The following is a 21,324-nucleotide window of genomic DNA, read 5'->3' as shown; positions in this document are numbered from 1 at the left end:
GAGTGTTTTCTTCCTTGAGAAAAATGTGAATATTAATTAAAAATGATTTGAAATACCTGCTGAGAAATTGAAAGGGAAAACTAGGGCGCTGAAAAAGTGAACAGTAACGGTTGTGCTGTTATGAAACAAACCAGCTGCATACTGGGCAGTGGGCAGAAATATTTATGGGATCAGGTAGAAGGGGAAAGAGGGGGATTTTCTATGTAGCAAAAGTAGGGAAAAAAAGCAATGTGACTCCAGAGTCCTCTGGTCAATTGGAGAGAAACCTGGCTGTATCTGGCACGTGAGAGAAGCCTGTGAGCAGTGCACCTTGGCAGAAGCTGACAGGCCGAGTTAGTGAGAAGAATAAAGTGAACAGAATCAATTCTCACTTGGGGGGGAAAAACTTAAGGTGCAAAAATATTAAGAAAAGAATGTATTATTTAAATACATTTTTTATTTTATATTTATTATATAATTAGCTATCGTTTATAAATTAAGAATTAATCTATTTCTGTTTCCTTATTAGTTTTTTGCATAAGTAATAATAATAATAATAATTATTAGTTTTTATTAGGGCTGTCAATCGATTAAAATTTTAAATCTAATTGATCACATCCTTTTTCTGTGATTAATCGCACACTTCATGAAATTAAGCATAGACCATTTATCTTGTTTCAAATGTTTATTTTGTCATCATTTGCTATATCCAGCAAAGTAAACCAAAAGATTGAAGGGTGATTCTCAAAAATCAGTATTTTCTGCAAGATTTTTTTCAAGATAAATTTAGATGTCTTTCCAAAAAAGGACACAAAAAACTCCAAAAGACACCAAATGATATAAGGAGCCCATATAAGCACATATGAAAGAAAAAAAAAATCTGAATTTTATAGTATGTGTACAGTGCAACAGCAAAGAGCTTTTTTACATTTTAGAGAAGCCAAGTTGCGATACCGAACGGGACCACATGGAGATGCCAAAAAAAAACTAAACTACCCGCCTCCTGACTGCATATATCTACTACAGTACACGGATCCATTCAGAATAACTAAACACAGCAACATAAACATGACCAATCAAAACATTATCGTGAATGTGTGTGGAAACAATGTGAATGTACGGAAATGTCTGTGCCTGTGCATAAATACAATGTGCGATCAGTGCGTCAAGTGCACTCATACACGCATTATTATAACGGACTCACACGTGCTTACTGTACGACTCCTGTACGGCACCGCAATCGTCTTTACCTTGATTGCAGTCTTCATCCATCAAAACTTTACTAGCGAGACTAGTTATCTAGTCGAGAAACCGTAGCTTGCGTCTCATCTGGCCATACAGCGGTGGGATGTGTTGACAATCCGTTCAGTCTGTACTTCACACAGCACATTGTGTGAGGGCTCGCGCTCTTCAGAGACAATCACAGAATATGACAGAGCTCGTGTTTAAAAGCGAAACACACTGGAATGAATAATTCACTTAAAACGCAACGCGAGTCTCTGTTCTCTCAGCAATCTCTGATGTAATCAGCCTGGTTTCCTTTATATTAGCGCTGTTTTGGACAGATTGTTTGAATGCATTCACTTACTGGATCATTGGACTGAAAACTTTCCCGGAGTTTAGTGGCTTAAAATTATCTAATCACAAGCAGAGAAGCAAAATTGGGTTAAAGGGGTAGAATAGAAGTTGTGCTTCAGTAATTTTGCGTTAAATTATTTTAATGCGTTAAGGATTGTAAAATTAATCGCATATGTTAACGCCTTAACGATGACAGCCCTAGTTTTTATTTATTTATTTATTTGCATTTCTGGAAGATGAAATTGTCTTTTTTCCCCCTGCTTCTACAGCTTAATTTGTTTCTGCTTTTTTTCTCCTCCTGATAGCTTTTCATGGTGGACAACGCTGCAGACGACTGGAGGATAGCCATGACCTACGAGCGCATCTTCTTCATCTGTCTGGAGATCTTGGTGTGCGCCATACACCCCATCCCGGGCAACTACACCTTCACGTGGACGGCGCGGCTCGCCTTTTCCTACGCACCGTCCAAGACAGACGCTGACGTGGATATCATCCTGTCCATTCCCATGTTTCTCCGTCTGTACCTCATTGCTCGCGTCATGCTGCTGCATAGCAAACTCTTCACCGATGCGTCGTCGCGCAGTATCGGTGCCCTCAACAAGATAAACTTCAACACACGCTTTGTCATGAAGACCCTCATGACTATCTGTCCCGGGACAGTGCTGCTGGTGTTCACCATTTCTCTGTGGATCATCGCCGCCTGGACTGTGAGGGCGTGCGAAAGGTGGCCCGCTTTGTTGCTCTGACAGTAGAAGTTTGTTTGATGGAGAGATTTTTAGGAGGTCTTTGAGACACACTTAAAATTGTATGAATTTCTACACTATTCATATATACCAACAATTACACAGTAGTAGTAATGTTATTTTGGTAATTCACAGTTACTTCATGTATATGTATATATATATATATATATATATATATATATATATATATATATATACATATACATGAAGTAACTGTGAATTACCAAAATAACATTACTACTACTGTGTAATTGTTGGTATATATGAATAGTGTAGAAATTCATACAATTTTAAGTGTGTCTCAAAGACCTCCTAAAAATCTCTCCATCAAACAAACTTCTACTGTCAGAGCAACAAAGCGGGCCACCTTTCGCACGCCCTCACAGTCCAGGCGGCGTGTGACCCTGGACCACAAAACCAGTCTTAAGTCGCTGGGGTATATTTGGAGCAGTAGACAAAAATACATTGTATGGGTCAAAATTACTGATTTTTCTTTTATGCCAAAAATCATTAGGATATCAAGTAAAGATCATGTTTCATGAAGATATTTGGTAAATTTCCTACTGTAAATATATAAAAACTTAATTTTTTATACATTTTTGGACAACTTTAAAGGCGATTTTCTCAATATTTAGATTTTTTTGCACCCTCAGATTCCAGATTTTCAAATAGTTGTATCTCAGCCAAATATTGTCCTAACAAATCATACATCAATGGAAAGCTTATTTATTGATGATGTATGATTTATAAATCTCAATTTTAAAAAATTGACCCTAATGACTGGTTTTATGGTCCAGGGTCACACACACATATATATATATGTATATATAAGTGTATATGTATATACATATATATAAGAGTTTATATTATATTATATTATATATTCTTTAATTATACACTTGTCATAAATTCATGGTAACTCACAGTTACTAGGTGAGTATTTTAGAAAATGTATATATACATTTTAGAATATATTATATTATATTTTATATATTTTTTACATTATACAGTTATCATGTAATCGTGTTTTGGTAACTTACAGTTACTAGGTGAGTTAGTTTTTTTTTTAAATGTAGAGATACATTTTAAAATATATTATGTTATAAATAATATTTTTATATATTTTAAGATTATTTTGATTATACAAATTTAAATTCATACATTTATTTTGTGGTAATTCACACTTTACTAGGTGATTTAATTTAGAAAATAAGATCGACACAATTCCTATTGTTGGGGGTGCGGCATCGTTACAGCATACAATTAGATATTGTATATATGTATTTTCAATTATATACAATTGTATAGAAGTAAAATATTCCCACTTTCTAGAAACTGAGCTCTAAGTATCAAAAATGCATCCTTTCGGAAAAAAAGACACTGTGCCTTTCTCTCAACCTGTTAAACCCTATAGAGTATCAAATCTCTCCCGTTGCAGACCTGGAGAGCCTCTGTGAGCTGCGTAACCTTTTAAACAGCAGTTAAATAGGTTTGGAAACTGAGTCAATTGTGTCCCAACTCAGCTAGATGCCTCAATTAGCCAATTAAGTATTAGCTTACAGCAACGACAGCATGTCCAACTGCTGCGGTGGAGTAAGCACTACTTAAATGTATAATGTGAGACAAATTAGCACAATTTTCAAGGCTGATTGATTAACTTGCAATTAAGTCAGTCATAGGTAGGCGTAAAGTAATTGTAGTTGTTTTTCTAATGCCATTTTACCCTTACCAGATACCATGACAACATGGACGTAACCAGCAATTTCCTTGGAGCCATGTGGTTGATCTCAATAACTTTTCTAACCATTGGATATGGGGATATGGTCCCTAATACATACTGTGGGAAAGGAGTCTGTCTCCTCACCGGCATTATGGTAAGTGCCGTATCTCAGCGTAATGTAGGGTTTGTTTTAGCCTGAAAGCTTAAGGAGGCTGTTTGTTTTGTCAGGGAGCCGGATGCACTGCTTTGGTGGTCGCTGTGGTCGCAAAAAAACTGGAATTAACCAAAGCCGAAAAACATGTACATAACTTTATGATGGACACCCAGCTGACAAAAAGGGTAAGTCTGAACTCCTAAACCTGAGCCTTGTGGCGTCGTATGTCACCGTTTATTCTTAATCCCTGCAAACCTGTGAAAATAATATCCAGCTTATGCAAAGTGGAAAATAAGTTGCATTTATTAAATATAAACAAAATGTTTGAATGTATTAAGGTGACACGCTGCTTACAAAACAATGTTTTGAAACCCAATTTTCAAAATACACAAAATTCAGCTTTTTGAGAGGAAGATTACTAATAATGATGGTAAAAACTGTTACGACGTTGTCAGAAATGTGAGAAATAGGCTGGAAATGTAAAAAAAATAGGCTTTCATTCTTCATGCATGGCTTACTTGGTTAGCCAGATAAGCTTTGTCACATAAACGAAGTATATTCTTTTACGATTAGCTGAATACGCTAAAACACCAAACTGGAAGTATATTTGCCATTCTTTTTTCCCATAGGGACTTTATAAAAGTCTCTATTAAAGATAAAGATGGTAAGCCATGAACCAAACCAACTAGCTATGAGGTGAACCACAACATTACAAACTGATTTGAAGCAAAAAAATGTACAAAGGTATGAAACTGTGTACGGTAACTGCTTTAGCGAGGGAAAGAACTACAATGAACTACAATCCCCTGAACCATTGCGAACAACATAATCAAATTCAAAATGTTAAATAATGATAAATAAAAGATGAATAAAAAACTATTAAAGGTGTTGATTTTATACACACTGCCATTCAAAAGTTTGGGACCAGTAAGATTTTTTGAAGAAGTTTCTTATGCTCATCAAGGCTGTATCTATTTGATCAGAAATACAGAAAAAAATGTAATATTGTGAAATATTGTTGCAATTTAAAATAACAGTTTTCTATATTAATATACTTTCAAATATAATTTATTTGTGCGATCAAAGCTGAATTTTCAGCATCATTACACCAGTCTTCATGATCCTTCAGTGTCACATGATCCTTCAGAAATCATTCTAATATGCTGATTTATAATAAATGTTGAAAACAGTTGTGCTTAATATTTTTTGTGGCCTGTGATATTTTTTCAGGATTCTTTGATAAATAAACAGTTAAAAAGAACAGTGTTCATTCAAAATAGTAATTTTGTGTTGCAATATACACTACTATTCAAAAGTTTTGTTTTTTTTAAAGAAACAAATACTTTTATTCAGCAAGTATGTGTTAAATGGATAAGTAATAGTAAAGACTTCGATTGTCAGAAGATTCTAATCTTTGTTAAAAGATTTCTATTTTGAATAAATGCTGTCCTTTTTAACTTTTTATTCATCAAAGAATCAAAGAAAAAAGTATCACAGGTTCCAAAAAAATATTAAGCGGCACAACAGTTTCAACACTGATAATAAATCAGCATATTAGAATGATTTCTGAAGGATCATCAGTAATGATGCTGAAAATTCAGCTTTGCATCACAGGAATAAATTACTTTTTAGAGTATAATAAAATAGGAAACCAATATTATAAATTGCAAATAAATTTCACACTTTTTCTGTATTTTTGATCAAATAAATACAGTCTTGATGAGCGTAAAAGACTCCATTAAAAAACATTCAAAATCTTACTAATCCCAAACTTTTGAATGGCACTGTGTAAGTTATATTTGTCACGATTCTCTGATTGGTGGATTTCTTTGCAGAATTAAGGGTAATGTAGTTTTTCACGTTGATGAACACTAGTATGAAAAAAAACCAAGTGTGGGCCGATGGCTTCAGCAGAAGCATTTACCATCGATCAACAACGTCGTAGCTCATTGTAGGTCTGTCTTTAAAGGTTTATAAGTTATTGTTAAAAATCAGTTGCTCAATGGAGAAAATAAATGGGATTTTTACTTCCTGAACCCAACTTTGAAGCTCTACAGTGTTACCAAAATATATATATTTTTTTCAAACAGTGTCCCATCTGCTATGTTTTGGTCAAGCTTTTATGGTCATTTTTTGACATTTTTGGAGCGCCCGTCTCTGAGCCCCTGTCCTATTTACTTAATCGCATTGAAAAGCACAGCTAAATCACATTTCGAGATAAGAAAACAACATATCTTGGACCTGATTGCTAGCAAGCCAACTATTCCAGTAGATATCCCAAGTTTACGCTGTCCTGAAACTTATTATGCTAACCAAGTAAGCCACGTTCAAACATCGGGGCCCAGGACGCCTCAGCAGGACTGAGCGCTGAATGCTACAATGCTAACTCTCCCACAGGTGAAAAACACAGCTGCTAATGTTCTCAGGGAGACGTGGCTCATTTATAAAAACACCAAGCTGGTGAGGAAGATGGACCACTCCAAAGTCAGGAAACATCAGCGCAAGTTCCTTCAAGCCATTCACCAGTAAGTCAGACCTCTGGAGACCCGGCAGGACTTCTCGTGCCTTTTATGTGTGTGTCTGTTTTTCAGTAAGACTTAAATGGTTTGAGCTCTGAATTGTTTGACACCTGTAGCCCAGAGTAGGAGTCGCTGATGACGGATTCATTTGTGTGGTAAATCCGTTTGTATCATATTTGTTTAGGTGATCTGAGATAATTAGTATCATTTGTTGTATTGATGCTCTGTTCTTCCATTATAGGGTTAATTCAGCCCTCAGTAAAGCACAAGTGAGGACACTTGCTTTTGATATATATGGGCCATCTAAAAGAGGACGTACGTGCCCTGTAAATGTCACTCTCTTCCAGTGACTGATTATTTGGGAAACCCAAAAGGCAAAATGGTTATAAACCCACCTCATTTCAGCTGAAACCCTGTGGGTTTGTAGTTTCTTCACTATGTTTTATTTTCAGCCACTCTCAGAGATACTAGCTCGAAATTGTGGCTATTTATTGTTGGGTTATGATATAAAGCACTTTACCATGAGTCTTTACCACAGACAAAACACTCTTTTCTCAGCAATACAATTACAGGGAACACTTCAAACCTTGTACTATGAGCCTCCACTAAATGGTTGAGATGCCCATTAATGGTAAGAAAAAAAAAGATAATTCTGAACTGACTTCTTTTTCCAACTAACAGATTTTATCTTCTACTAGCTATCTTTGTCTTTTAATGAGAATAAGTTGTGTGTTAAACTTCTAAATCATATAAAACTGTATTTTATGTTTGTAAAGCACATTAGTGTATCAGGTGCGCAATACTTCAGGATCTTATGTGACCCTGGACGACAAAACCAATCTTAAGTCGCTGGGGTATATTTGTAGCAATAGCCAAAAAAACATTGTGTGGGTCAAAATGATTTATTTTTCTTTTATGCCAAAAATCATTAGGATATTAAGTAAAAATCATGTTCCATGAAGATATTTTGTAAATCTCCTACTGTAAATATATCAAAACTTAATTTGATTAGTAATATGCATAGCTAAGAGCTTCTTCTACAATTTTCTCAGTATTTTGATTTTTTTTGCACCGTCAGATTACAGATTTTCAAATAGTTGTATCTCAGATATTGTCCTATCCTAACAAACCATACATCAATGAAAAGCTTATTTATTCAGCTTTCAGATTATGTATAAATCTCAATTTCAAATAAATGTACCCTTATGACTGGTTTTGTGGTCCAGGGTCACATATACATTACTATTTAAAAGCTTGGGGTTGGTAAGATTTTTTAAAATCATTTTTGTATTTATTTTGCCTCTTATGCTCATCAAGGCTGCGTTTATTTGATCAAAAATACAGTAAAAACTCTAATAATTATTATATTATATATATAATATTATTATTTCACAAAATATTATTCTAAATATTATTTCTATTAGAAGATATTGTAAAATGTAGTTTATTCCTGTGATCAAAGCTGAATTCTCAGCATCATTACTCCAGTCTTCAGTGTCACATGATCCTTCAGAAATAATTGATACATTTATTTTCCAGGATTCTTTTTTGAATGTTCAAAATAGCTACAATTATTTGAAATAGAAATCTTTTATAACATTGTTAATGTCTTTACTGACACTTTTGATCAATTTAATGCATATATTTAATACTTTTAGAAATATATATATATATATATATATATATAACTTTATCAGGTTATCATCTGTTATTGGAGATTGTTTGAAATACTCTTACTTTAAAGTTACTCTTTAAAACCCACTAATGATTTAATAACACTGTTGAATGTCATCTTTAAGAAATCTCAAAATGAATATCTAATTTTCATATTGTATATTATAATATTGTAATTCCTAAATTATACTTGTTTTTTAGTGTTTTGTTTTATTTACTTTATTTTTAATATCAGCCATGTATCAGTCTATCGACGGGTGCACATAAGTTTTTCAGTCTAGTTCTCATGAGAACACCTGGAAATTTGGTTTGGTGCTCATAGTTTGACCCATTAAATATAACTATAAAGATTAATAATAGTAATAATAAATAATATTATTGCTTTAAATTTTTTATAAAAATAATAAAATGTGATGATACTATTATATTTAAAAATAAGTGAGTATTAAATTAAAAAATATATATTTTATAGTATAAAAATGCTAATATTTACATTTTATTTTTTTTTATGAATTTTGCATCATTTTCAAACCTAATATCAACAAGCTTTTATTTTGGCGGATTGCTAGCATGTAAGCATATGCGCTGCCAGGTTTAGCGCTGCCGAGTGAAGCATGTTAGTGGTTTTGCATTTTGCTATGAAATAGCAGCGCATAGCCTAGACTTATACTTTCAGTTCGAATAGAAATCTTATACAGCATTACAGTTATATAAACTCAATATAAAAGTCAATATAAAACTGTGGTAGTGCACATTACCAGCTGTCAGCCATGTCTGTATAAATGAGCGGGCTGAATTTATTAACACAGCACTTTTTTTATTTTGGTCGGGCATGCACACCAGCACACCACTTATGTGCACCCCTGGTTACTGACAATAAAAATAATTATTACCTTAGCTGTATTAGACAGAATTTCAATGTCTCATCATCAATATCATATCATCACAATAATTGTAATTGTAAAAAAAGTAGTAGGAATGCCGTAAAGGGATAGTTCACCCAAAAATGACATTTCTGTCATCTTTTACCCACATTCTTCAAAATATCTTCTTTTGTGTTCAGCAGAAGAAATAAACTTATACAGGTCTGGAACAACTTGAGGTTGAGTAAATGATGACAGAATTTTCATTTTTGTGTGTCTATGCCTTTAATTATTGAGTTAAATACAAAACTGTTTTCAAAAGCATATCATAATTCAAAAAGCACTCTACCAAAAGGTTAAAATGATCTTCAACAAGACCTAAGGAAATACTGTAATTAAACTGAGCTGAATTCAGGTAGTGTGTATCTCTCAAAGCAACAGTATCAAAGCAGCAAAGCGGCTTTGAAGTCCATGGCTGACGCTGTAATTGTGGGCCGTGTAAGCTAATATTGAATAAGGAGCATCTCTAAAGCAACTGGAAACCATGACGGATGTGGAGAGCACATCCTATCGTCCTTTACTCCTGTTTCACTATTCATGAAGGTGTCGGGACGAGTTTTACCGCCTTTCTGTTGGACTCTCTCTTCCTTTCTCTATATCTCTCCTCATTTGAAGTTTATTCATCACTCTGTCCCACTTTTCATCTGCTCTATGACATTAGCGTTGTGTCCAGGTTTTATACTAGCTATAAAGCAAACATTAAATCATTTTTCAGCGATAAGATTTATTTGTCCTGTTAAGCTTTGGTCGTGATTGAGCTGGAGGAGATGCATTTCACGCATTTAGATGAGAGTATTGAATGCCTTCTGTATGTTTTGTCTCACGCTGCTCTTTTATAATTAGCTAAATCAACCATGCTCGTAAAGACAAATATTCATTATTGAAAGATGTACTTTCGGCATAATTAGCTAAATCGAAAAAATTATAAACATTGATATAATTTTGCACACGCAATTGCAAAAAACATTTATCTAATTTCCCCTCATTTTGTTCTGCATCTATGGTGGTGTTTGCTAAGGCAAACCACTAAGCAACCACCTTAATGTTGTAGTAACAATGCAGAACACCCTAGCAACATCATTCTAACTACCCAGAATTTCATAGCAATCACTTTACAATGTCTTACTAACTCCCTAGTAGATTGAACTTCGCAATGTCCTAACAACCTCTGTATCTCTAGCAACCACACAGAACAAACCCAGCAAACACCTAGAATGTCCTAGCAACCCCATAACAACTACAATTTAGACCATAACCACACAGAAAAAAGCACTAACAACCTAGCAACCACTCAGAACCACCTAGCAACTCCTAACGACAACTAGATGGACCCTAGCAACCACAGAATGACCCAGCAACCAACTAGAATATCCTAACCACCCCAGAATGCCCAGACAACCTCCATTTGCAAACACCTAAAATTTCCTATCAACCCCCAGACAGCCCCATAGCAACTACAGTTTAGACCATAACAACTACACAGAACAACCCACCAGCCACATAGAAACCACCCAGAACCACTAACAACCACCATGTACAACCTAGCAACCCCTATAACTCCTAGCGACTTCTAGATAGACCCTAGTAACCACTCAGAACCACATAACAACCCCTAGAACTCCTAGTGGCCATTAGATAGACCCTAGTAACCACCCAGAACCTCTAGCAACCACCATGTACAACCTAGCAACAGCACCACTTAGCAACACCTATAACTCCTAGTAACAGCTAGATAGACCCTTGCAACCACTCAGAACCACCTAGCAACCCCTAGAACTCTTAGCAACCACTAGATAAACCCTAGCAACCACTCAGAACCACCTAGCAACCACCTAGATCGTCCTAACAATCCCCAGAATGCCCAGGCAACCTCCATTTAGATCCTAGCAACCACCAGGTGGACCCTAGAAGCCACAAAGCACCACCCGGCAATCACACTGAAACCCCTAGCAACCACTCCAAACACCCTTGCATCACGGTAGTAAAAACTTTTGTTAAGAAGAAGTAAAAACCTGTTTTTCCTCTTGTGGTTTGCATGATACATCACAGCTAATAACGCTGAGGGTAACATCACACAATGTCCTGGCTCTTTTTATAGGCACATAGCTGAAAGAAAACAGTCTGAGATTGCTTGCAGCAGCAATGTTGGGAGTACAGGCGAGCGGGCTAATGTTCAGTCAGGACGCATAAACCACAGGCTACTGCTCACACACATGACACTGCAGATTAATGGTCAAATCGCTCCCGGCTCTTTGTAAAACCATTAGTGTGTGTTCTGGTGTTTTTATGGTTGTATATGTGTACGCATGCCTTCATTAAGACTATATGTGAGCGTCGATACGGCCGGTGCCTGTCTTAACAGGCCTGTGGTTTTCTATCTTCTACTTTAATTTGCTCCCCCTGATTCTGCTCAATGTCCTTTATGTTTAAAGAGCACCTGGCCCCGTTCCAAACCCATAAAGACGGGAAACCGCCTTCGCAGGCCAAATCTGAAACTTCCCAGTTGGCTCAGTCTTCACCAATGGCTCCGCCGTGTGTCCTTTAACACTAAATGCCGTTTTGCATAATGAGGATGACTAGGATCGATTTCCACTGATTGAGGCCGTTCTTATCATGCATTAGTTCTAGAATAGCGAATTGCCTGAAATTATCTACAGGCCATCTTCAGGCCAAGGTACGTTTTAGATGTCCTGCGTATGCCGAGGCCACACAAGAAATAAGGAACACATCTTGTTTTTGGAGTTCTGTTTGTCCTCTGTTGCTGGACTGCGATAAGCAAATGCGCTGTTGACTGGGCGATGATGATGATGGCACGTCACAACCAAGGTTGCGCAAGGTGGCTTTGGGGACGGGGAGAGAGTGTCCGTGGTTTGCACGTGCAGAATGGGAGGAGGGGGTGGGTGGTTGCGTGGGTGGTGCCAGCTGTAACTCAAGCCTGTGTGCAGCATCTCATGCACCACCTGCTGTGCCACCAATCCCCTGCTTTAGGTCTGTAGAATCGGCACTCTTGGGCCAGTGTGTCGTTAGCTAAACGAGTGGTGCAAGACTGACACACAGCGCATCTGGCGCGTTAATGAAGGTCAGAAAGAGAGACAATCTGATGCACTCCATAATAAGTTGCTCTTTCTTGGGTCTCTTTATGGTTTAGGATAAAGTTTGACAATCCAAAGAGTGCAAACATTGCGTATTTGTGGTGCTTCCAAAACAGCTGGTTTTTCTTCTGCCTCAACCAATGGCGTGAGTTTGGGGTGGAGCTTCATGTTTCAGTAAAGACCTGTTCACACCAAGACAACAAATATAAAGATAACTAGAATCATTTAGAATGTCTTAGAACCCACCTAGCAACCCTTAGAATGCCCTAGCAACCAGCCAAAACCCTAGCAATTACACTAAATATCCTACCAACCACTCAGAATGTCCTAGCAACCATCCAACAACATCCTCGTAACCACAGATATGCTGTAGAAACCACCTTGCAATGTCTTACTAACTGTAAATAATAACTACTAGCGTTAGGGTTGCAAAGGGGTGGAACATTTCCGGAAACTTTCCAGTGTTTGTTGGAAACCTTTGGAAAATGTTGGAAATTTTCGGAAACTTTTGAAAAGTGTCCAGAAATGTACCAAAAATGTGCTGCCTCTTTGCAACCCTAATTACCATCCATATGAACACATGATAAAGGGATAGTTTACCCAAAAATGAAAATTCTGTCATTAATTACTCACCCTCATGTCATTCCAAACCCATAAGACCTTCGTTCATCTTCAGAACACAAATTAAGATATTTTTGATGAAATCTGAGAGATTTCTAACCCTGCATAGACAGTAACGCAACTGACACGTTCAAGGCCCAGAAAGGACATTGTTAAAATAGTTAATGTGACATCAGTGGTTCAAGCTTCATTTCATGAAGCTACGAGAATACTTTTTGTGTGCAAAGAAAACAAAAGTAAGTAACAAAAAAGTAATGACTATATTTAACAATTTCTTCTCTTCTGTGTCAGTCCGCGATGCATGTTCAGGAGAGTACCATGACCACCTTGTGACGTCTTACGAATTGTAAATAACGATAACTATATTGATATAGTTGATGATGCATCCACAATAGCTTTCTGTTTACTATTAGTGCGCACTGCAGTTTTGTTGCCTGCCCCTTTAAATGCTCAGGCTCTTTAAAGCTGGATGGATTCTGATTGGTTGTTTTTATCATTATGTTTTTATTGTTCATCAGATGGGAAAATAGCGCTTGCAAAAATATCATTCCTGTGTGTCATTATCGTTATAGTTGTGGTGTGAACTTAACCATTTTCATACATATTTTTTTGTTAATTTCACTTTTTTAAACTTTAGCGTTATTGTTATTGTCTTTGGTGTGAACGGACATTAAGGGGTCATTAACACAGAACACGTTTTTAAAGATATAATGAAAAAACAAAAGGTCTAGACACACATTTTTAAAAAGTTGAAGTACTTTTAACATTGTAATGTGACAAACGCTACATTGCTATTTTTGTTTCATTGCTAACTTTCTTTTTTCCCCAAAATAAATTATTAGTTAATTACCGCTGTTAGTTATGAATCACTTATATGAATTCTGAGGTTTTTCTTTGTATTTAGTGTAAATTTATTTGCTGAAGTTAATGGAATCTGCGTTTTAGCAGCAATGTTGGAGTAGCAGTATATGGATGGAAAATGGAAAAACGCTGTATGTGTGAATGACAGATGTGGTAAATCTAGCTAATTTTACTGGGGTTTTGTGTGAAAGTAGGTATTGTAGTCATCGTTTTTTAATATATTTAAGTAGCTAACTTCTTTTTTTAAAAGGCTAGCTGTGAATTATGAGTAGCATGTAGTTTGGTAAGCCTAACAATGGCGGTCAGTGGGCGGAGCAGAATGGAATGTTTCCGGAATCTTCCGGAATCTTCTCCTGATGACTGTGTGTCAATTGAGGTTGCAGCGAGATCTGAACAGAATAATCATGCCACATTTTAACTGTTGTGATAATTCATTTTTCTATTTTATGTTTCCTTTTTTTCCTGTTTGTGTCAACACAATGCAATAGAGCTCGAAAGTAAGTCTTCGCCTCACCTTTAGATACAGATCTGTTGTGTGCATGCAAATGAGAGCTTGTATTTCTATCTAATGAGCAGAAAAAAAAATGTACACGCCCTTATTTGATAAGTGAAATTCATTCTTTAAATCATGCTTGATATAGTTAAAAAATATTTGCTGAAGTTTTTAAAGTTTCCACATACTTAGATTATTTTTTCATTACAATTAATAACCTTAACAAATGGAGTATTAGAGACAATCAAGGACATTAAATGTAGCTTATTAACACAGTTGCTAATTAGCTGAATCTCGTGAAACTTTTCAAGAACATCCAGGTTTTTAAATTAGAATTTATATATTGTTTTAGTTGCTTTTTTTATGAAATTTATTACACTGACAGCGGGATCGGGAAAGGTCCTCGAGTCGGGATTCGAACTCGTGACACCCATAACGCAACAGTGCTGTATGTCGCACCAGGCTATCAACACTGACTTTATTTTTAATTTTTTTATTAGTGCCGTTAAAGTTAAGCACATTTTCCACCAGTTCTCAGTACTATAGTGCCCAAACCTCATTCTTATTATATGTATAAATATAAAGTATTTAGACATCATGACAGTATTTGTGTGTATATATTTAAATATGTAATGTTTAAAATATTAAGTCTTTATATATTGTGATTGTATTTGTTGTGCTAACTTGATTTAAATGTAAAAAATCACATTAGAGCAACTTTTGATTTTGAAGTAATAATGAGAATTTAAAAATAAATAAAATAAGATAAATGCAGAGATGTGTGGGGATCAGTTGTGCTAATTTATAATGAAAAAAAGTCTCACTGCATATCACACTCTGACAAAAGCTAAATTAATTTTTTTAAATAAAATATTTAATGAAAAACAAAATCATAATTTAATTATTATGTTTCATAAATTTTTATTTTTATTTATTTCTAATATTTTTTTCTTTTGATTTTGAGCTGAAATGTGACCTGGAGATTTTGTGAAATTCACTCAATTAGCTTTTTAGCCATTTCCCAGCTGCACCGTCCTAAAACCAGCGCTGACACAAACAAACCGAACCAACTATACATGACCATTTTATCCAATGAATTTCAGTTATCAATAATAGAGGGTGTTTTCTTTCCATTGTTGCATGAATGTGATTATTTGGGACATTTAATCAGACAGCCACTGATTAAAAACTTTACTTTGCTTCCATGAGTCAAACGATGACCGTTCCTGAACTCTTTAATTTACATCCAGTTTCTCAGCTCTATTTCATCTTTGCATCTTTGGGCTCATGGAATCCGAGTAGCTCCTGAAACAACATTTGTCTCTGCATATCCCACCCTCCCCCACCTCCACCCCTTCATTTCCCACTTGGATGACCGGTAACGTAGCAGATGAAGCCCTTAGTCATCATGCGACTCGCCCGGCCGCTGAATTTGCCAGTCGTAATGGACGTTTCCCCACATCTTCAGCATTTCCTGAAGCTTATGCAGCGAGGCAAATGGGTGTAACGTTTGCTTCAGCTGCTAGGAACAATTACGTTGTTTCACTGCAGCCCAGACCAGCATGTGGTGAATCAGGCTGACTGCAAGAAATCACACGCAGGGAGAAAGAAAGAAACCCAAACAGCTTGATGCCTCGGTGTGGGATTGTACGAGCGAGCAAGAGCTCTCAGAAGCTAAGGTCAGCAGGTGCCCGAGGGAGCCTCTGGATGGACTTTTATCCCAAAATGCACTGCTCCCTTTGCCCCAGCAGGTGCTAATGTTCACCACACACACGTCTCGGGGAACAGAAGGAGCCTCATGAATGAAGCTTGGTTAATGTACAGCGTGTAGGCTAGAGCTCTCCTCAAGTATACCCTGGATGTGAAAAGCGGATGCTTGCCAAATGCACGGCTCTGCTTTAGCATTGGCACAATAGATGCAGAAATGTGATGCGAGGCTCCCCAGATAAATTAGATTTAGTTATATATGCTTTGAAAAGCTTTTCATGTCTTTAATGGTCAGATATAGTTCCTCTCTCTAAAAGCTATCGGTCATCCAACTGTAAAATGAATTTAATGGAGACATTCTCTCAGGACATACTTATATTGTAAAACAATACTTCAACATTAGGAATTAAAAATCAATTATATCTGTCTACATGAAGTGCCTGGCATTTGCTGTGGAGATGTCCTGGTCATATTTCACCACCACCAAAAAAAAAAAAAAATCTAAACAGAAAAAATGTATAATCTTTCACTTAAAGAAAATTATTTTTGTTTAAGGACCATTAGATTTGGACTAATTTTCCCCCCCATGACAATTAAACACATTTACTTCTGTTATTCTCATAACTATAATGGGTCAAAAACAATGACTTAAACAATAAATTTAAATGTAAAAGTAATAATAATAATAATGTTGATATTGATATTTATTGAAGTGCTTCAAACTAATTATTTTTATATTATAAAAATGTTTTAATGTAACAAACTAAGCAAAAAAAAATGTGTTTAATGTACATTCTATTTTGTTTACATAAGCTATTTTACATTATAAAATATTTTAATGTAATATATAGGTATATATTTAAATATTCAGATAAACTAAACTAGTATATTTATATCTCAGAATAATGGGAATTATTATAAAAAAAAAAAGTAGACAATGGAATGTATTACAGTAAGTTTTTCTTCACACAAATTTTATATTGTAAAAAATGCTTAAATGCCATATAAATTAAACATAAGCATAAATAAAGGCAACAAGATTATTTGAACAGAATCGCTGTTACTGTAACTTATTTTATTTATACGAGTTATTTTATTATAAAATATCTAATTAATATACATTTTTTTAAAAATTAATTAAAAGCTTTATAGTTGATAGTTGAAATGAAATAAGGGGTTTTACAGTTATGAGAACTAGCGGGTAAATAATAGTGCTTAATTGTTATGAAAATGTCAATCCAAACGATCTTAATGGTCCTAAAAACAGTTAATTTTCTGTATACAAAATAAAATTGCTTATTTTTTTCTGGCTTAGTTATAAAATCTGACCTGGACATGTTTGTGTGTGATTCATCCAGTAGTCTCTGGACAGACTCCACTGGTTTTTCTATTCTGTTGCGTGGTGCTTTTATTTTTCAAGCGGTGGTTGGCAGCAGAATTGCAGCCTTCCGGGATGGAAATTGCTACATCTGGGCCAATCACCATCCAGTCCCCGGAGGCCGCCTATATTGTCTGTTCTCTGATCTGTCATCAAACTCTGAGTTTAATTAGGGAGTTTAACTCGACGCTTAATGCGTCAGTCTCCACACAATGAATTGCTAAATGTTGCTCTTTCTCAGCAATGATTACAAATATCTCCGGCTGTGATTCAATCCCTTTTCCCCAGAACAGAGTAGGCTACAGCTTTCTTGTGTTTCTCCCTTGTGAGTCAGGAAACATACTGAATGCAAACCGCAATTTATGTGTGTTACCCGCACACGTCTCGCAGGAGTGCTGTTTGCAGTGCCCTTGAGAACAAGAGAAGAAAACACTTAATGTATAGTGAAGATAAGTAGTTCCTGAGAAACCTAATTAAATGGAGGAGATGAATAATTAATGCTAACAGTATGGATTTGAGTGAGAAGCTTTTTTGGAAGGTTTCTAATATATCATCAATTCCTCACTAATAACTAGAAAATCTATCATCAGAGCCTCAGGTGTACTTTTGTATGCATCAATAAGGTCATTATATTTTCATAATTTCCATCAGATGTTGATCAAGCATCGCTCTGTTCCTGTAAGAGGTGTGGAAAAAGCGACGTTCCTCGTCCACAGCTTCTTCCCACTGAAGTTTTGACTTGCATGCGCCTCAGTCTTCCTTCAATCCCTGCATTCTCTCCTCATGTCTTGTGCATGTCCTGGGAGTGCTTCCGAAATGTGTGGCTTGTGAATGGAGAACCTGTCAAAAGATTTTTGTACTGACCGCTTGCCACTATTGGGCTCTGAATGGTCTTGTGTTCAGATTAAGAAGTGTAAAAATGGAGCAACGCAAGCTGAATGACCAAGCAAACTCTCTAGTGGACCTTGCAAAGGTAAGATACCTTTGAGTGAATTTTAATATATTGTAAGTCTACAGGTGTCAAATGAACAGACACGATTTTATAATTTGATTTGTTTTTTTTCTCTGTTTCGTCTACAATATGGTTTCAGTATGTGGTACTGATCATTTGTTTCCTTGCAAAGAGCAACTAAGCATATGGTTGATGTCAGTTCATTTATTATATTTCCTTTACAAAATGTCCTCATGTTCACTTTTGCTATTTATTTCTCTCTTGCTATGCACAATTCATCATGCTGCTTAATGGTCTGGAAAAGCTTTCATCTCCTTAGAAAAAAGAATAACTGATGGGATACCTGAGATGTTAAAATAGCCTGATAAATTTGAAACCCTGCATTTGTACTTCCCTCACGGCAATTTTTAGACGGACTAAATAGCGAGCCTTGGGGAATACCAGGCATGCTGCCAGCCTGACTCTGCAAAACCCACAGCAACCTGGGAAAGGGATACACTCGAGATCTGATGAGTCAGCTGGAACAGCCTCTCGCACGAGCACACACTCTCTCGCATGCCGGAGCTGTGACATTCAAACATCCGCAGTGGTCATATTCCAGCAACCCCTGTCAGGGCTTTGCCATGAGAGCCATTATTTAGTGTTACCCAATTACCCTCCTGTCCAGCACCTCCCAAAGAAACCGGAGAGGGTGACATTGAGGCGGAGTGTGATGTGATATGACATACTGATTTCTGTCTCCTTTTATCATTGCCATAATTGCCTCTCACCATCAGAGGGCAGTATAACATTAATCATAGCTGCAGCTGTTCCCAGTGGCAATGAATCCTATAATGCAGCTTAAAATAATTTAAGCAACTGCAGTGCTTCTGCAACCTTCAGACAGCCCGCGGGCCCTGATATGGTGCTTCTGCAACTTTTGCTTCCACACCTGTGATCCATTTAATTTTTCAAGTTCTTTTGTTCATTTTTAGGATAATGATATTATTTGTAAGCTTTTCTTCAGAAAGTTATGGAGACAGTTTCTTTCGTTTGTTCTCTTTAGTAGTATTTGCTAAGGCAAGTGTCACTATTGCTCATACTTATGGTGAGGGATTTGAACAAACCTCTAAGCCAAAGTGTTAAACTACATTGCATAACTCATCCCACACCCTTACCGACTACAGACATGAATTATGTTTCAAATCATGTGACTTGTTAAGGGAAGGTGTTTAGTAGGAGGGAGCTGAGCCATTTCTAGAGACCAGAATATCAGTGTTATTATCTTTTTAAATAAGTGAGCAGCCACAAAGATCTCCCTAGCAACCACACAATAATCTGCTTAAAAAATACTCGGAGTCCTCCTTACTAGAGATTGAGTGACCGCTGAAATGCTGTATAAGTTGATCATTATTATGACTGTTATTAGTAAGCTACACATTTCTACTACATTGCATAACTCATCCCACACCCTTACCGACTACAGACATGAATTATGTTTCAAATCATGTGACTTGTTAAGGGAAGGTGTGTAGTAGGAGGGAGCTGAGCCATTTCTAGAGACCAGAATATCAGTGTTATTATCTTTTTAAATAAGTAAGCAGCCACAAAGATCTCCCTTGCAACCACACAATAATCTGCTTAAAAAATACTCTGAGTCCTCCTTACTAGAGATTGAGTGACCGCTGAAATGCTGTATAAGTTGATCATTATTATGACTGTTATTAGTAAGCTACACATTTCTAATTTGGAGAACAAATTCTGATAGCACAATAAATAAGTTACTTTATCTGTGAAGTTGTCTGTAAAGAAATATTCTTTCTAGCTTTCCCCCCACCAAATGGTGCCATTTATCGCTAGACCCGATATTTTAGAGAAAATGATTAAGCATTATGCATTGCTAAGGTGCAGGGCCCCAAAACGGTTTGACTGATATTTTTAGAGATATTCACACTTGTGTGATATTTTTACTTATGTTTGCACTTAACCGATATTCAGACGTTTGTGCGTATTGTTAAAAAATGTAGTTAATTTTCAAAAAAAGACTATTCTTGTCAATTTATCAGAAAAAATATCAGTGCCAATAATCAGTTTGACCTGTATTTTACCAATATTCACATATAGACAAAATTGTGAATATCGGTAAAAGAAGTAGTTCATTTCTCATCAGGGCAATCCATCACCCCAGTGCTTTTTAGAGCATGCAGCAGGGTTTGACATGTCACATGACTGATTTTGTCATCTTTTAAAATGTTTATTAAAACCTGATCACGCATGCTTACAAAACATGATCATTTACGAATCTCTGTTAATTATAACCTCTCCCTCGCTTCACCTCAGACTCAAAACATCATGTACGATCTGGTCTCGGACCTGAACGAGCGGGGCGAGGACATGGAGAAGAGGATCGCGCTGCTGGAGACCAAACTGGAGACGTTGCTCAGCAACTTGCAGGCGCTTCCAGGCCTCATCAGTCAGGTGATCAGCCAGCAACACCGGGACTTCCTGGAGGTGCAACTCCAGCCGTACGACAAACACAGCCACGAGCGCTCGCAGTCCGTCTCCCGGCGCCGATCGTCTTCCACCGCGCCGCCTACTTCCTCCGAGAGCAGCTAGAGCTGCCAGCCCAGCCGGCGTCTCCGGAGAAGACTTTCGCCATCATATGGCCAAGTTGCATTTTACTGTAAAGCCTTATGGTTTCAATAAAGTATTATCCAAATTCTGATGACACCATCAGAGGTTACTGGGGATAATGCGGTTGAAATGGAAACGTCCACACATATCTTGTCTTGTTTTTTTGTTTTTTTTTACCTCAATAAATGATGCTGTTTCTCTGTTGACAGGATCACAGAGAGACTTTTCTCAGTAACTAATGATGGAAAGATATCAGGTGAGCAAGTCCTCCCGGGGGACTTAATTCAGGAAAGCAATGTGACGACCTCAAACGGCAC

At 36.5% G+C, this 21,324-nt stretch overlaps 1 protein-coding gene across 3 annotated transcripts in view; it reads left to right on the top strand.

Annotated features, from left to right (window-relative positions):
• Nucleotides 1–20,792, top strand: part of LOC107567448 (small conductance calcium-activated potassium channel protein 2-like) — a 37,501-nt gene extending 16,709 nt beyond the window's left edge. Inside the window, exons 3-8 of one of the 3 annotated variants that reach the window (XM_016253128.1) lie at nt 1,863–2,281; nt 4,033–4,174; nt 4,249–4,359; nt 6,572–6,699; nt 6,810–6,848; nt 6,935–7,008. In XM_016253128.1, coding sequence (XP_016108614.1) covers nt 1,863–2,281; nt 4,033–4,174; nt 4,249–4,359; nt 6,572–6,699; nt 6,810–6,819 — 810 coding nt within the window. In that variant the 3' untranslated portion in view covers nt 6,820–6,848; nt 6,935–7,008. Of the gene's footprint in view, nt 1–1,862; nt 2,282–4,032; nt 4,175–4,248; nt 4,360–6,571; nt 6,700–6,809; nt 6,849–6,934; nt 7,083–20,713 lie in introns of those variants that run through there. The other 2 variants (XM_016253127.1, XM_016253126.1) reach the window with 2 other exon arrangements.
• Nucleotides 20,793–21,324: the final 532 nt, after the last annotated feature.

Source organism: Sinocyclocheilus grahami, unplaced genomic scaffold (assembly GCF_001515645.1).
Source record: "Sinocyclocheilus grahami isolate Dianchi unplaced genomic scaffold, SAMN03320097.WGS_v1.1 scaffold1159.1, whole genome shotgun sequence".
NCBI lineage: Eukaryota > Metazoa > Chordata > Actinopteri > Cypriniformes > Cyprinidae > Sinocyclocheilus > Sinocyclocheilus grahami.
Note: the sequence above shows the minus strand (reverse complement) of the source record. Positions and strands in the feature narration are given on the sequence as shown.